This window comes from Sminthopsis crassicaudata, chromosome 1 (assembly GCF_048593235.1).
Source record: "Sminthopsis crassicaudata isolate SCR6 chromosome 1, ASM4859323v1, whole genome shotgun sequence".
In the NCBI taxonomy this organism is placed as follows: domain Eukaryota; kingdom Metazoa; phylum Chordata; class Mammalia; order Dasyuromorphia; family Dasyuridae; genus Sminthopsis; species Sminthopsis crassicaudata.
In genome coordinates, this window is record NC_133617.1 from 737,266,515 (window position 1) to 737,284,291 (window position 17,777).

The following is a 17,777-nucleotide window of genomic DNA, read 5'->3' on the forward strand; positions in this document are numbered from 1 at the left end:
GCCCATGTGCACTTAAATTCACTTATGCTACATGATATCTCATCAGATTAAGTGACTGTGATGCTGAGATTGGATATTCAATTTCCCTTAAATGAAAGCTTTTTAATCTTTTTTATGTCACAGACTCCCTTTTACAGTCTGGTGAATTCTGTGAACCCCTTTCTCAGAGAAATATCTTTAAATGAATAAAATAAAATACTTAGTATTATAACAAAAACTAACTCTATTGAAATAGTTATCAAAATATTTAAAAAATAACTTAAATTCATGGTCCCAACTTAAGAGTCCCTGAATTAAATAGGAATATTTAAAGAAATAATAAAGGGAAAGGATTCACTGTAAAGATCTTATGCATCGTTTCTGTTCTTGATACCTCAAAGCCAGTCACTGAATTGTAGAGGAATAAGCATAGGACTCTTTAAGGTCAAGAATACATTTAGATTCTGTTCCTGACCCTGAGTGCAAATCAATTCCACTATCCAGGCATCAGATGCTTATGTTTAATGGGTAGGAGTAGACTAAATGAACTCTTAGGGCTCTTCCAGCTATAAAGTTCTATGGCCCTACAGTAAATAAGCCTCTTACTGTGTGTTCTAGCAATTCAATAATTTATTTAACATTCAGTTCAGTTTTAAAGTTTTTTGGATGGAGTCAAGACACACCCACCTGTTTCTAATGTAATGTACAGAAGTAAGATTATTGTGACTATGGATTTGTGTATGGAGTATGATTGACAGTCAGCAATAATACAGGTACAGTGGGGCCTCTTTACATTATTTCTTGAGTCTGAGAGACATTAGTTTATCAATGTTGAGTTACATTCCTCCATTATTAGCCTCAAGAGAAGAGTATCAAATAGTCAATTGGGCCTTGAGGTGATCATGTCATCCAGCTTTTTATAAAAAGTAGAGCAAAGCATTAAGGTTAACCTGTGTGATCAGACTCTTCAGTACCAAATGTTTTTATGAAATATCTTTTCTTAATTCCCTGATCAATGTTTTTTAAACTTTTTGGTGTCAGGGCCCCTTTAAATTCATAAAAATTATTGAGGACCCTCCAAAGCAGCTTTTGTTTATGTGGATTATATAATTAAAATAACATCATATTATTTTGGAAGTAGTTTTGACCTCATAAAGGGTCTTCGCAACCAATCAGAGGTCTAGGACAAAGGTGTCAAACTCTTGGGAATCCCTGTAAAGCCTCTTAATGCTGCTAAACCAGATTAAAATGTAATTGGGAGATGCATAACAAAAAAAAAATGATAATACTAAATAGTTAGTATTAATTTGTGGATTTTCTAAGGTGAAAGATCACTTTCACCTGGGGTGAGTCAGGAAGAACTTCACAAATAAGTTGGAATATGCATTGTGCATATATGGTCTCCTTCAGATCCTCATCATCTCTCATCTTGCAATCACCTAATTGGTCTGCCTGCCCCATATCTCTCCTGAATATAGGCCATCCTAAACACAACTTGTATTTTCCTGAAGTATAGCTCTGACTGTGTCATTCTGCAGTGGCTCCCTATTGCCTTTAGGATCAAATATACATGCTTTGGGTTGACTTTTTAAAGTCCATCATCATCTCACCGTAAACTGCCTTCCCAGTGATATTAGACAATACCCCTTTCCCATAATCTTCTGTCCAGGCAAACTGAGCTTTCTGCTGTACATCACTCATAGTATCTATCCCACATCCCAATTCTGTTCCTTTGTATTGACTAATGCCTCACCTCACCATAGTGAGGGGAGAAATTATAGATGATGTTCATAAAGGATAAAGATGGGGGAACAACTTCCACAAAGATTATGCCATGCGTGAATGCCAAAAGAACTTGGACTTTATTTCACAGAAATGGGGTGACACTGAAGATTTTTAAGTAAGGAATTTAGGATCCAAGATCAGCTTAAAAAAATTAATGTAGGGCAGAGTCTATATAGTGGACAAAGGCAGGGACTCAGCCAAGCTCAACAATACCGCAAAAAAAAAAAAATAAATAAAAAAAATTGGGGGGGTTGGTGCAGCTTGGTGGCCCAGTAGATAATGCACTGGCATAGAGTCAGGAGAACCTGAATTCAAATCTGGCCTCAGACATTTAATAGCTGTGTGATCCTGGGCAAGTCACATAACCCCAAATGCTTTAACAAAAGAAAAGAAAAACAAACTGTAAATTCCTGTTTACATAACTGGGAAAATGAGTTAAATAATATATTATTATTATTATTATTATTATTATTATTATTATTATTATTATTATTATTATTATTATTATTGTAAAATAAAATAATAAATGATGTAAAGAGCTGAAAAGGAAATTCGACTTTCAAATGCAAGACTCAAGAGAAGCGTAAAAAGATAAACAGGAGAAATCAAAAGGAATTCACTGTTTACATAACTACATGGGAAGATGATACTTATAACTCCTAATAAGAAATCATTATTATGGCAGTTCAAAGGATTATACACAGAAAACATGGGTGACAGTTGAATATGATGATGAATATGATGGTGAATATCTAAAAAATATTATTTGTAGTGTTGTTCAAACAAAGCAATCCCAGTAACCCAGGAAAAATACTATTAAGAGCAGTGGTGGCTGAGAGATTTCAGATAAAGATAATTAAAAAAAAACAAAAACAAACAAACAAAAAAAAACCTTGCCCTCCTATTACTTACTATATCCCCAATCCAAAGATACCTCCCTTATTTTCTTCCCCTCACCTTATTCCTCTTTATTCCATTCTCATTAGTCTATATGTCTTATCCACTATTTATACTATACATTCCTATATCCTCCCACATATTCTATTCCCTCACTTTATTTCTTTATAAATTTAGAAGATTTTTATTCCTTTCTAAATGTATATGTTGTTCCATCTTTAACCTTAATCTGATATTGAGTAGGGTCCCTCTAAAAATTTCTCCCTTATCCTCTTCCTCCTCCCTATCTCCTTACCCTATTCTTTCTTTCTTTCTGAATTTAGAAGATTTTTGTACTTTTTAAGATATATATTGTTTCCTCTTTAACCCATTCCCAAAGTGAGTAGGATTCCAGAACTACCAGCCCTCTTCCTTTACTTCCTCTGTATCATTTCTTGCTCTTACACCTCATTTGTATGATTTAATTAGACTTTTTTACCTTTTCCTATATGGTTTGGCTTTTTAGAATCATATCATACTCTGCCCTCTACTCCAGTATTTCTTTCAAACTACCCAATTACTAATGATAATCTTGGACAATTCCATGTCCATATATAAAACAATTTGTCCTTATTGTATGTCTTGTAATTAGTCTTTGATGGTTAGTTTATATTTTTCTTGGTTCTTATATATCAAATTTTCTATTCAGGTCTTTTTGCAACAAAATCCTGAAAGTCTGACAATTCATTAAATGTCCTTTTTTGTACAGGATTGTACTTAACTGGACTTCTTCTCCCTTTGGGGTTCGAGTAGTCAGCCTGAGAGGCTGGGGCTAGTTTTTAATCACACTCATTGATGACCCAATATCAGTCAACACATTGGTAAACTAAGACAGGTTTGAGGTAAACTAAAACAGCTCTGATGAATTCCTAGGTAGGATGTGTGCCTAAGAATGGCACTTTGTCAAATAAACTGTTTGCAGCGGTATCTTCTAAGTACTCTTTTCACTATCTTTTGCAGCCTGTCAATCAAGGACGTCACTATCAGAAAGAAATGGATCCTCCTTCTCCTTCTAACCCTCGGTAAGCAATCCTCAACCCTCCTGGTGAGGAGAGTTTAAATTGCTTGGAAGATTGGCTTGGGCTTTATTCTATTTTTCTTCAGAATAAATGGTAATAGGGTCAGCTAGATGATGCTGTAGTGGATACAGCACCCCTCTGAAGACAGGAGGACCTGAGTTCAAATGCAGCCTCACACTTACAAGTTGTGTGATCTAAGGCAAGTCATTTAACCCCAATTGCCTTGGGGGGAAAATGCTAATCATGACTTTTATTTTTAATTGGCAAATGATAATTCATTATATTTTAAATTTATTTTTCTATGGCATTAAAGCATTTTCAGTATACTTCTACAAATTTAAATGACCATTTCATGTTTCAGAATTTCTTGGATCCAAATATCACTATTTTTAAAACCTCAAATTTATAAAGGAACCTTGAATAATTCAGTGAAATCCCACTCTTATCAATCATTGTAATCTTTTTCTCTAAATTGTAATGTTCTCTGGGAGCAGGTTTCTTGGGGCGCTTCTGGAGGTTGCCTTTCTTTCAGTTCAGTTTCAATAATCACCTCAAATGCAGCCAGGAGTTAAAGTCCAAATCCTTTATTTTCTCTTTTCAAGTCTTGAATCTTTTCCTGGGGCGCCCGGTAAGCTTTAATATAGGCCTACCTCTCTCCTTGGTTCTCAGCACTGTTGCTGCTATCCTTTGTTTCTGCCAGCTTCAGCCTCTTGTCCTCCCAGTGTCTCCAGCCAGCACAAAGATGGAAGTGGGAATGAATCTTGACTCCTCCTCCCAGAGAGTGGGATTGTGGACTTCTGACTTGTGAATCTCTCAGAAGTCCAAGAGTGGACTTGTCCTTTAGTGGGCTCCAGAACTCCTCCTTATATATGCTCTCTAAAAGTGTGAACTCCTTCAAAGGTGTGAACTAAGTACATAAGCATTAGCACTTTATTTCAAGTTCTGACCCATAACAGTTCATGACTTGTGTGGTTATACTGTTTTCAAGTTTACAAAGTGCTTTTTCATAGCAGTACAAATATTCTTGTTCCCATATTCCGTAGGACAAAACAGGCTTAGAGCAGAGAAGTCCCATAGTTGTAAAGATCAAACAAATTGGAAATAAATAGAATTGCATCATTTTTGGATACACAAATTGCTCAACAAAGCTATTTGACTTTTTTACACAATCCATAAACTGTAATCTGATATAATCAGTAGATAAATTTGATATGGAATTAGCTTCTGCCAACATTGGCCTTTCTTTGCAAATGGCTGTTTCTGAAATATTTCAAAGAAATTTAATTTCTTTAGGATAAATGTTTTTGCTGCCATTTGTTTCCTAGAGAGGTAGCAGAAGCAGAGAGGATAAAGGGACCATTCTGGAATCAGGACTTGAATTTCCCTATTGACTCTTTGCTAGCCTAGTGAAGGCCTTGGCCTATCATAGAAATTGCCATTCTCCATCAATGGCGGAAGTTCTCAGACTAAGACGACCCTCGCATACAAGTTAAAGCCAGGAAAAAAAATCACTTTACGTACAACATCTTCTTATTCTAGGTGATGAAAGAGTAAAGCACTCTTCCTGCCAAAGAGCGTAGACTAATGATATTAGAATGCATGATAGTGCAATGTGATGTGGTGGGAGCAAATCGGGATTGATGCTGAAGTGGAATGGGCCTCCCCAGGCCACCTCACTACTACCAGGGAGGCTTTGGTTTAGTCAGTCTTGTCTTTGGAGATTAGTTTCTTTTATGTCAATCTTAAAAATAACCTCCAAGACCTTCCCCAATCTCTGCTGCTGTCTGTTGTGCTACCTTATGCATCATAAGAAAGTAATGACTGAGCATCAATTTAGACACAAAACAAGTCTTGTTATTTCATGATCTGACTTCCCATTTTCATTTGTGAATGTGATCTGTTCACCAAAGGTGAGGAACTTCTTATTTAAGTTCCTTTAAGTTTAAACTGAAAACAGTTTCTGCATGGAAATTTAATGTAAAATAGTATACTTGAATTCCATAAAATTGCTCTTTAAGTAGAAGATTGGGAGTGAGATAATTAGAAATTTGCCTGAAAAAGATAGAAGGTTTTCAGTGAATGGCAAGTTCCTTCAGAGACAGCAGAGTGATTTGACCCCTAAAAATGCTCACACACTCTGAGCCATACAAAGAAAGGCAAACTTTCTAGGAATAGAATTATTATCCTTCTATCTTCTGACTTAGTCAAACCATACCTGAGCACTGTGCTAAGTCCTGAGCACCAGATTTTGAAAAAAAGGCCCAGAAAAGGCTAAACAGTATGTTGAAGTGCCTCATCAATTAAATAAATAACATGTTTTATATCACTCAGTAAATGTTTAATCACTCAGAAAAGGTGATTTACATTTTCATTTATTGAAATTAAGAGCCAGATTTCTTCAGGAAAAAGAAAATAGTTAACTGAATTTGCCAGTATGTTATCCACCAGTTTTCCTAGAAAATTGTTTTACAGTCAATCAGAAAATCTGTAAATTACCTATCAGGCTGTTGTGTCATAAATTCAGCAGCTTTTGTGATTTGCCAAGAAGGCATTATTGGACCATAAATATAAAAGGTGATAAAATTATGAGGTCAGCATGTATCATCATATAAAAATTGGAGAAATCGTATCTTGTTAAAAAAAAATTTATAACTTATAATTGAAAGCCATACCTCATCTCATGACATTTATTTATTTTATATCTTAGCAACTTTATCCCAGGCTATTATACCCTAGAGTAAAGAACATACTTTAAAAGATACAGATAATTAAAATGGAAAAATAAAAGAATCCTGAAGGAGTTATAAAAGTAGGAGCCCAACATTCTACTCACTTAACTCAGTTGCCTTTTCAGGGTGAGTCTTGGACTTAATCCGAACAGTTCAGCATAGTAGGTCTCAAGAAATGTAACTCTCTGCAGGAACCTTGTGCTCTTTTTATTCATTGCCTTAAATCTGATTTTTGGCAGTAATGGAAGTAGTCTAGATGACCGTACCTTTCCCCACGGGGAGAAGAAGCTGTCCCTAAGGAGATATAGGACCACTAAATGGTGAGGGAATATCTTCCATGTCTAAGTGTTTGGTTTTTGCAAATGCTCCACAAAATTGGGGACCTCAGGGAGCTATCTCTGGATCTGATTTCTTAAATGAAAACAATTCAGATTGTCATGAGTACATTTAGTGAGGGGTTCCCTCTTACCAAAGAAAAAGAGATCGTTTGGAAGTGAATGATGGGAAGAGAAGATGGTTTACTGATATATTGTCTCTCCTTGGAATGGAAGTCTGTGGAGGGCGTTGTTGAGATCGGTGTTAGCAAACATTAATTACATGGCCCCCTGTGGCTCTGAAGAGTGTGAATTGGCGATGGATATATCCCCCCCACCATGGCACTTCAGAAAAGCATGGCCCTCCGTGGCACTTCAGAAAGATGTGGCTCCCTGTGGCACATGAGACAGATATCACTTCAGAAAGATGTGGTTCTTGCGGCACTTCAAATAGACGTGGCCCCCTGCAGAACATCAGCTAGATGTGGTTCCCTATGGCACATCAGATGGACATGGCCCCCCTGCAGCATTTCACATAGACATGGCTGGGCATTCAATCTCTGTCTGCCTCAGTTTCCTCATATATAAAATTAGGATAATAATAGCATCTCACAGGAGGATCAAATTGTTGTGAGAATCAAATGAGATTTTCATATAGTGTTTAGCACAGTCCTTACACCTACTGATGCTATATGAATGTGTTTGCTTTTTTTTCATTCACATATTCTTTCAGTTGCTTCTCATTTATTTCCCAGTGCTATATTATTAGGGTCATTAAACCCAGAACAGTAATAAAGTGATGAAGAATACAAGAAAGTAGAAGGGATAGAGAAGTCTGAGCTAAAGGAATTCATCTTTAGGAATTTCTATGTCACTCCTATTTATTTAGCACTTTTTCTGCACATGTGGGTCTCAGAGCAGGGATGTCCTGTTAGAACTGGGTGGGGCTCTTCCAACAATGTGGCCCTGGGGAGTAAAGTAGAACCTCGACCCATGGGGGTCCACACTCTTAAGTTTCAAATGCCCTGGGCTCTTGGAAACTCGCCTGGTGAGCCCAGACATTGAGAACGAGTGGGGCAGGAGAGCAGTGCCGCCTCCCTTAGACTCAGACATTCTGCCAAACCAAGCAAAATGGATGCCGTTCTCGGGTTAACATAGTTTATTTTCAGATGCCTTCCCCTGGCATTCTAGGTTTGCTCTGTTCTTAGAGCAGGCACATTTATTTATATGTTTGTTTAGAGTCCTCCAAACAGTTGAGGATATTTTTGCTTAGTCCTTGATTTTATAAAATAAGCCATGATTACCTTCTGGGTAGCAGCTCCTGGGGATGGAGCCCATAATCAGGGCCTTCTTTCAGAGTATGATGACACTTGCTATTCTTGCTTCAGCTTAGATAAATTGGGAGTAAGAGTAGTGAGAGGCTTGGTAAGTTTCTGGGGGGAAATATCTAGTTGAACAGAAATACAAATTTCGTAAAATAACTCTAAAATAACCAAGCAGAAGTAGATAGCACAGCCTTTTTAAAAAATGCATCTCTTATCTTGATGCTAAAAATGTCACTCTTGGTTATGTTAGGGCTGGAATTCTTGGTAGCTCTGTTCCCTGTTTATGTGCTATAAACTTATTTCTATCTATAATTGGCCGATAAAGTCCTCCAGTCTTTGACAGATGATTAATATACACTGACCCTGCTTCACCCGAGCTCAGCACAAGCTGACTGAAGCAAGCTCTCTCTTTCCTCCCTCCCTACATACATTACATTGAACTGATCTTATTGTCATCATTTTTCTCTTCTCTGCAGGCTTGGGGATTTCCAAATAGAGTAAATTTCATGTTTCCTTTCTATTGGTCAATATTTTTTCCCAAACACAAAGAAAATGTATCCATTTTTAAAATATTCTCAAGTTTTATATTCATTTTATGCTTTAAAGATTATCTTCTGTTCCAAGTAGCTTCAAAATTAGTAGTCATTAACAATAATATAATTTTAATTCATTTTAATCTATCGAAATTTTATTAATAACTATCACTAACATTTATATAGTGATTTATTATTTACAGAGCTGCATAGATTCTCATTTGTTCTGTACAACATCCCTGGAAAGTACATGCTATTATCAGCCCTTTTTACAAATAAGGAAATTGAGACTGAAAAAAATAAAGTGACTTGAGCAGGATGGTAAAGCTAATGAAAGCCCAAGACAGGGTTCCAATGTAGGTCTTCCTGACTCCAAGACTGTTACTTTATATGCCATGTCACCTACCTGCTTTTTAAGAGCAGGTTACATACATAATTCTTTCAGACTATAGTACAATAAGAAGTTTTCATTAAGTCATCAAGACAAATAGGCTTTTTTAAAAAATATATTACATAGGTTTTCTATTTTCTGAATTTGAATTACGGAAGGTAAAATGCCCAGTGCTTGAACGCAGGGCTTTCATTCAGTTTCTTCTTTGTTTTCTCAATTCCTAGCTAGATGGTCTTGCACACAGTGGGTATTTAACAGTTGCTGGTCAAATTGGATTGAATTAGATTAGATTGAATCGGATTAGTTGGGATGAGATGGGATTGGAAGGAATGGGATTGGGTAGGATGGGATCTGATTGGATGGGATGAGATTCAATTAGACTAGATCATATCAGATTGAATCAGATCATACTGCATTGTACTGGATGATTTAAATAGATGCCAGATTTTACCAGTCAGAAATCTTCACCCTGAATCAGAGCTTGGGGGCCTAAAGCTGTCACATGGAATTCAATCTTTTCAGACCCTTTGAAGAAGTTTTATTTGTTTGTTTGTTTGTTTGTTTTAATGTAAGCTTTTGAGAAGACAAACAATTTGATATAGATTATACATGTGTAGTCATGCAAAACATTTCTCTGTCATGTTGTAAAATAAAACATAGACCCCCCCAAAAAAAAACCTCAAGAAAAATAAAGTTTAAAAAGTATGCTTTCACATACCATCAGTTCTTTCTCTGGGGATAGGTAGCATTTTTCATCATAAGTCCTTTAGAGTTGTCTCATATTGCTGAGAGTAAAGTATTTCAGAGCTAATCATCATATAATATTGCTATTATTTTGTACCGGTACATTTCAGTTTGCATCAGTTCATGGAAATCTTTCCAAGTTTTTCTGAGAGCATCCTGCTCATCATTTTTTATAGAATAATCATGTTTCATCATAGTCACATACTGCAGTTTGTTCAGCCAATCCTCAAATGATGGGTATCTCTTCAATTTTCAATACATTGCTCCCAGAAAATAGCTGCTAAAATATTTTTGTATGTATAGGTCATTTTCCTTTTTTGTTTTTCATCTCTTTTGGGAAATAGACCTAGTAATGATATTGGGGACGTGCATGGTTTTATAGCCCTTTGGGTATTATTAGCCATAGTTCCTATAAATTCTTCTACAAAATGCTTGAAGCAGTTCACAAGTCCATCATTAGTATCTCATTTTTCCCACCTCTCCTCCATCATTTATTATTTACCTTTTCTGTCCTGTTAGCCAATCTAATAGGTTTGAGGTAGTACCTCAGAATTGTTTTAATTTGCAATTCTCCAAACACATTGAGTTAGTGTGCCTTTTCATATGGCTAACTTTGATTACTTCATCTGAAAAATGTTCATATCTTCTGATCATTTATCAATTGGGTACTGGCTTATTTTTACAAATTTGGCTCCGTTTTCTATACATTTGAGAAATGAGGCCCTTATCAGAGAAACTTGCTTAAAACATTTCTTCACAGTAGTTTTTGCTAACAATAGTTACCTCATTTTTCTCATACTTTTTTTTCTTATTCTCTCTCCCTCTTTTCACCCTGTTCCTCCTCAAAAAAATTTTGCTTTTAACTACCTCCTCCCCCAGTCTTCCTTTCCTCCTATAACCACTCTCCCCTTTTTTAATCTCCTTCTCCTACTTTCCTGTAAGATAGATCTCTCTACCCAATCAAAGATGTATGTTAGTTCCTTTTTGAGCTAATTCTGATGAGAGTAAGATTCACTCACTGCCTCTTGCTTCCATCCTCATCCCCGCCACTAGAAAAGCTTTTCTTGCCTCTTTTATGTAAGATGATTTACCCCATTTTACCTTCCCCTTTCCCTTTTTCCCAACACATTCCTCTCTCATCCCTTTCCTGTTTACCTTTTTATGCTTCTCTAGAGCCTTGTCAAATTTTCCCCTCATCTTTTTCTCAAGAATTCTGGAAATTTCTCTATTTCATTGAATGTATATTTTTCTTTTGAAGGATTATACTCAGTATAAAAAGTAACATATTCCAAACCCTTTAATCCTTAAATCTTGTGTCATTCTGACTGTTGCTCCATAATGCTTGAATTTTTTCTTTTTTGCTGACCTTGACCTGAGAATGCTAGAATTTGATTATAATAATTTACAGGAGTTTTCATCTTAGGGAATCATTGGATTCTTTCAGTTTCTATTTTATCCTCTAGTTCTAAAATAATCGAGCAGTTTTCCTTGATAATTTCTTGAAAGATGATGTTCAGGCTTGTCTGTTTATCATAGCTTTTTGATAGTCCATTAATTTTTAAATTATCTCTCCTGGATCTATTTTCCAGGTCAGTTCTTTTTTCAGTGAGATATTTCACATTGTCTTCATTTTTTTTCATTCTTTTGGTTTTGCTTTATTGTTTCTTGATTTCTCATGAAGTTATTGGCTTCCATTACTTCCATTTCTGGTTTTTAAAAAATTATTTTCTTTAGAAGTGATCTTTTGTATCTTCTTTTCCATTTGGCCTCCCCATCACTTTTCTCTGTACCATGCTATCATATCCCACTTATTTATTTATTCACTCATTTATTTATTTATTTGTCATTTTCCTTTTTTTATTTATTAATTGATATAGCATATAATATGCATATTATATGATATATCAATTTATTTATCATTATAGTTGGATGTTTATTTATTTATTTATTAAGATTGTCTTCAGCCTGGTGGAAATACCTTGAAGTGATTCCTGGCCTTGAAATAATAAAGGACTCCTTGTCATTGCTCCCGGTGTCAAATGACAGTCCAATTGCATGTCTTTTCAAGTCTCAAAGAAGTTACTCATAATTCTTGGGAAATCTCTTTTTTGAAAAGGACCAAGGTTTATTGATTTGCCTTTATCTGAAAATTTTGAAGAATTTGCCTTTTCCTGAAAAGGTTTCATTCTGATGGATTCTGCTTACCCAACATCCCATGGTGGTATTCAAAGTATTCTCAGGCATTAGTAACACAGGGGAATAGTTTTCTTCTCCTACTCGGACCTTCTGCTATATTCAAGCACATGCTCCACCTTTATTCTACATTATCTAAGGGCTGTGTGTTTTACTATTATCATACATTAGTGAGTATTTTAAAAACAATCAATGAAAGTGTTCAGGAACAATGCAAATCAGCAAACATGAATCACCTACTGTGCTATGTGATGGGCACCAGGAATATAAGGACAAAATAGTCCACACTCTCAAAAAGCATGCATATGCACAGAGAAATAATTACAAATTGTGCAGAAAAAAAAAGGGAGTGATTTCCAGAAGGGGTAGGGAGAAGATCAGCAAAGACTTTTCTGTACGAGTATCGTTTGTTCTGGCACCAGAATGGTGCTGTGAAGGAAGCCGGGGGATTCTGTGAACCAGTGGTGAGAGGAAGGCATGGAGGAACATCTGGGGAAGCCGCATGGAGTGTGATGGCACGTGTTTCACAGGCCATGTTTGGTTTTAGATGGTCTTGTCTTCAACCAGGCCTTCTTAATTTTGTTGTATTGTGACCCTCTGGGCAGTTTGGCAAGTTCTAATAAACCCCTTCATATAATCAGGCTGATCATTGCATAAGGAAATTACAGAGGATTACAAAGGAAATCAATTCTATTGAAATATAATTATAACGATATTTTTTAAAAATTCATGGACACCAAGTTAAAAACGTCAATCAGCAACTAAATCAGCAGTATTATCTTTATTGTGTAAAATGTTCTCCTGGTTCTGCTCATTTTATTCAGTATCAGTTCATGTTAAATCTCTCCAGAACTCTCTGAAATCATCCTGCTGATCGTTTCTTATAGAATAATAATATTCCATTATATACAAAAACCATAGTCTGTCAACCTTTCCCCAACTGATGGGCATCCCCTCAATTTCCAGTTTCTTGCTACTACAAGAAGGGCTGCCACAAACATTTTTTCACTTGTGGGTCCCTTTCCCTCCTTTATGATTTCTTTGGGAATCAGACCCAGTAGAGACACTGCTGGACTTTTCAAAGGGGATGCACAAATTGATAGCCTTTTGGGCATAGTGGAACACAAGAATCTTACAAAAATGACTATTGAAGACCATCTTTACATCTTTACATTTGAAAAAATAAAATACTATTGAGAAAAAAAAATGGCCTGAAGAACCTAATAAATACCAGTCCCTGACACCAAGTTGCCTTTAAACAGGTCCTCTTAAGTATCTGTACTTCCATGAAAGTAACATTAGGTATTGAGAAATAGGGATAACAGACTCATTATGGGAGGCAGCCAGTGGTTGCAGTGGAGAGAGTGTTGGAGTAAGGAGAACATAAGATCAAATTGAGCCTCGGACATTATGGATTTGCTTCAGTTTTCTCATCTATTAAAATCTGACTCCTCCAAGGTGGTTGCAAGAATAAAATGAGATATTTCTTATAATATGTCTTGTAAATCTTAAAAGTGACTTTAAATTCCAACTCTTATTATTATTAAGCTTCTTAAAGGTTCATGATTCATTATGACAAATCATTAGGATATGTTCTAATAACAGATTGTTCCCTCGTAGTAAAAGCATGTTTGGGATATTCTAAGAGTTTTATCATTGTGTTTCAACATGAGTCTCTGTGCATTTTAGCTACCCTTGTTATCCAAGCATGTTCATTAAGATAGCTCATCACACAAGCTTTTCAGTTTTGATGGGGCATTCCCTCAGTGATGAGGATTGCGGCCTACCCTTGCCCTCTTCTTCTGGATGATTCTTGCTTGTATCTTCCCATCAGCCCACCCTAGGGAACCCAACCATTGTGCTAAGGACCTTCCTTTTGATTCATTAACATCACTCAGAGAGCATGGAATGTGTAGGTTATCTCTTGGTTCTCCCTTGCTTTCATTACTAGTGAGCCCTCCTTCACTTCTGACCATAGTTTTTCCATACCCCAGGCAACCTTCTAAATGTCAGAAGAGTTGCTAATCTTCATGGGTGGAGGATTTTCCACACCAGGAGTACCACCAAATACTGATAGATCATAGTATCACAGAGACCTCGGAAGTCATGTATCCAATCACGTCATTTTGCAAATGAGACACTTGAGCCACAGAGAGAGAAAATTATCTGAGATAGGATCTGAATCTAAATCCATCATGTCATACGACAGTGGTATGCTAGGAAACATAAACAGTTGACTGTCTGAAAAAGAAAAATTATACATAGCACACTCTTAAGTTAACATTTTCTCCATCATTTTAATTTTAAACAATCAGCAGAACACTAACTCAGGCCCTGGCTTGTAGCATTTGCTTATTTCCAAGGTGTATACATATTCCCACTGAAAATTTAATAGTCAGTTCCAATCTAAAATGATTTTAATACACCCTTGCCATACTGTTCCTTTAAGAAACAGGTGTGATCTACCCCACACACATCCCATTCTGCTTCAAAAAATGTAGAATTTTCTCATAGACTTTCGACTGGGCTGGAGGGAAGAGATTCAAAGTTTGTTTGTTTTTTGTTTTTTTATTAAGCCACATTCTTTTCTCATGTGAATGGAATTTACAATCTAATAGTTTCCCTTGATATTTAAACAATCAACTATCATAATATTTAGGACTTAAAATTTGTACTATTTGGAAAAGAAGGGGCTGCTCTTCCTCAAACATATACTTGTTCACTTAACTTAGGCCCCTCTTCCTCATTGATGATATTACCACCTTTCAGGGAATTCTTTCTAAATTTAAAAACTTTTCCCCCTTGAAGCCAATTATGTTTATTGTAGAAATGTTTATTCAAGTTTCCATCTTTGTATTATGTTCTTTTTAAATATCATTTTAAAATTCAACTCAACATACAAAGTGAAATGTAGCAGGGATATAAAAACAAAGAACAATACCTGCTCTCAAGGAGTTTATATTCTACTGGACAGACACGCAAGGAGCTAAACAGCCAAGAAGAAGGGAGGAGGGAGCCCCAGTGGCAATTTAAAGGAATTCTGGGACTGGGACAATGGAAGGTAGAAGGGAGAGCCAGGAGAGCAAAACCCCAAGGTCATACTCAAAAAACAGCTGGCCATGTAAATGCACTGCACTGAAGTTTGGGACAGGCAGGTCTGGAGCGGTGGATGGGAACCAGCTTTCAAAGAGTTCTGGATACCAAATAGAGAAGTTTTTCTTTTGGGGATGATAGATAATCATTCTAGATTTTTGAGTGGAGAACGGAAATCCATAATTTAAGAACGTCAGTTTGAAGGCTAAACTAAATCTTTTCAGAGTAATAAATATACTGTCACCCATTTCTAATTAAAGAAGGAAAGGCAAACAACTCTGAACAGATTTAATTGTATTAACAATAAAGTTATTGCTCTATTGACTCTTCCCTGTGCGTTCATTTAAAATAAAACATAGTCTTATTCTCTTAGTCATCCATTAAGATAAACCTGCTAAAATCTAGCTCAAGCCAACAGAAGAGTATTGAACATTGAATTATAAAGAAAATTACAGAAACAAGACTAGTTAGAAGTTAACCAGGTATTTTGTGAAAGCGATCCCAAAATCAATGGCCTCATTGACAAGCTTGAAGTTTAAAAAACCAGCAAACCTATCTACATTTTACTAAAGTACATGAGCCTTTGGACCAGAAGAAGAGTAAAGACCAGTGATAGTTTATAACTGATAAGCTTCATTATCCTTTATTTGACGGAGATTAAATGTGAACTAGCTGGAATTTTGCAGAAGAGCACATTGCCTTTCTCAAAGTCCTTAATGCTATTTATTTGCCAAACTAATAGACTTATAAACAGATGAATCAAAGCAATTAAGGTAGGAAAGGGCTTAATATTTTCTGTTAAATTAGGTAATAAAACACTTTGAAGCATTTTTTCAATTGGTACCATTTGTATCATCTCAATAGCAGACCACAAAAATCTACAATCTGGGTGTCTCGTCAGCCGCATGATGAAAAGAAGGTTGAGCCTAAAAGAAAATTACCACGTAGCTATCATTAGGAACGAATTGTCTGCCAACTGAAATCTTATCTTACCCCCTTTTAGTGCAATTCATCTTTATACAGCTTAATGAAATGATATCTTCTTCACTGCTAGAGGCTGAGAAAAATCTATTCATTAGCCACAAACGTTGGCAGAAAATTCTATTATGTTTAGTGTTTGGACTCCAGGACTCGTGTATTCTCTCCATATTTTATCATTGCCCTTTTTTTGACCTCTTTAATGAGACTTGTTAAAACCTGAAACTGCCTTACTTTGCAAAGTACAATTAATTTACATTAGAAATCCAAAAAGGGGGGGAGTTTTATTTTTATTGCTAGGATAATGAAAGGAATGAGAACAAGCAAGAACCCAAGTGACATTCTATAAATTTGCTTGTGATTTTCCAAATCTCAATGCTGGCAAAAAAAAAAAAAAAAAAAGTTGCACTAAGGCATACAGTAAATGAAGATATTATGTATTAGGGATGGAATGAATCTGTCACTTTGACGGATTGCGTGGCAAAGAACAGATTAACAGATTACTCATAGTCAGAATACAGCTCAGTGTGAAAAATGTGCAGGAAATGATAAGTGTTGGTTTGTGCTGATTTAATGATATTTTTAAACTACAATAACACTCTCAGAGTGTAATGTAATAAAGCACTTGCCTTGCATTTTTTAATAATCAACATATTGTCAGTTTTGACCTTAAAATAATTTTGATATCCTTCTTAAAATACTTAGCTTTCAAATCAGCAAACAGCACTGTCTGAAGTACCAGAAACAATGACCTTAATAGAAATCTTTAGAAAGCTTTATAGTCAGAATCTTTTCTAAAGCAGCATTGAAAATACAGGTTTTAGTTCATGGATTTTGCATAATAATGTCACATCTATTTCTAAGGAAGATTAAATTTTTTTCAACAGAAATTGTGACCTTCCATTTAGGATTTACATAAAACCAAAATCGTTTTCTCAGTGAAAGTCCGCCATAAATGGTATTAAATTATCTTCACATTTCCAGCATACTTTTTAAATTTGGGAATATTGTTGTAAATAGAAGAATGGCTCATATGCTTAGACACCATGGACCATTTTAATAGTCGAATGATTACAGTACGTAATGGAAAGAGCAGCAGATGAAATAATTCTGGATTCCCATTAGAATCCACAACCCATGATTCTGGGGATAGAAATAAGAACAGTTTACAGTTCTGAAGAAAATCTTGTTTGTTTTTTTTATTGTTTTGTTTTTTAATGTATGTTGTTGTTGTTCTTTACTAATAGATTTCAGGGCAAAGCTTGTTCTATTTTTTATGTAAATTAAAAACTGTAATTTGTGTAAAACAGTTTCAGTTATGTAAAGTGATCCTGAATTTAGGGCGTTGTCAGGTGTCCAGACTCAAATCTCTACTGCATATAAACCCATCTAATGATGGGACCAAGTTCATATATAAAGATATTAATGTAATGTTTAAGTCATTTTGTATTGACTTATCCTCTCATTCAACCTCTAATGGCTTTATATAATGAGATGCAATGAACCTTATATGCAAATAAAAAGATTACTCTCCCTTTCTAAGTCCTTGATGGACTCTGAACACAAGTAAGTAGATGCAGTCCACTGGCACTCACCAAGTGCTTTCTCACACAACGTATCCTTGGGTTTCAGTCTTTACATCCAAGTGAAATTTAGCCCAGCATCTCAGCAAGTTTTATTTGTTCCTGTCTCCCTCATTCATATACAGGTCTTTGGGTGAAGAAAAAGACTTTTAGATGAAGATATTAAAAGATCATA

At 35.7% G+C, this 17,777-nt stretch overlaps 1 protein-coding gene across 2 annotated transcripts in view; it reads left to right on the plus strand.

Annotated features, from left to right (window-relative positions):
* CFAP20DC (CFAP20 domain containing) overlaps window positions 1-17,777 on the plus strand; it is a 195,500-nt gene that overhangs the window by 148,047 nt on the left and 29,676 nt on the right. Inside the window, exons 15-16 of one of the 2 annotated variants that reach the window (XM_074284242.1) lie at window positions 3,661-3,722; window positions 6,688-6,787. In XM_074284242.1, coding sequence (XP_074140343.1) covers window positions 3,661-3,722; window positions 6,688-6,772 — 147 coding nt within the window. In that variant the 3' untranslated portion in view covers window positions 6,773-6,787. Of the gene's footprint in view, window positions 1-3,660; window positions 3,723-6,687; window positions 6,788-17,777 lie in introns of those variants that run through there. The other variant, XM_074284241.1, reaches the window with a different exon arrangement.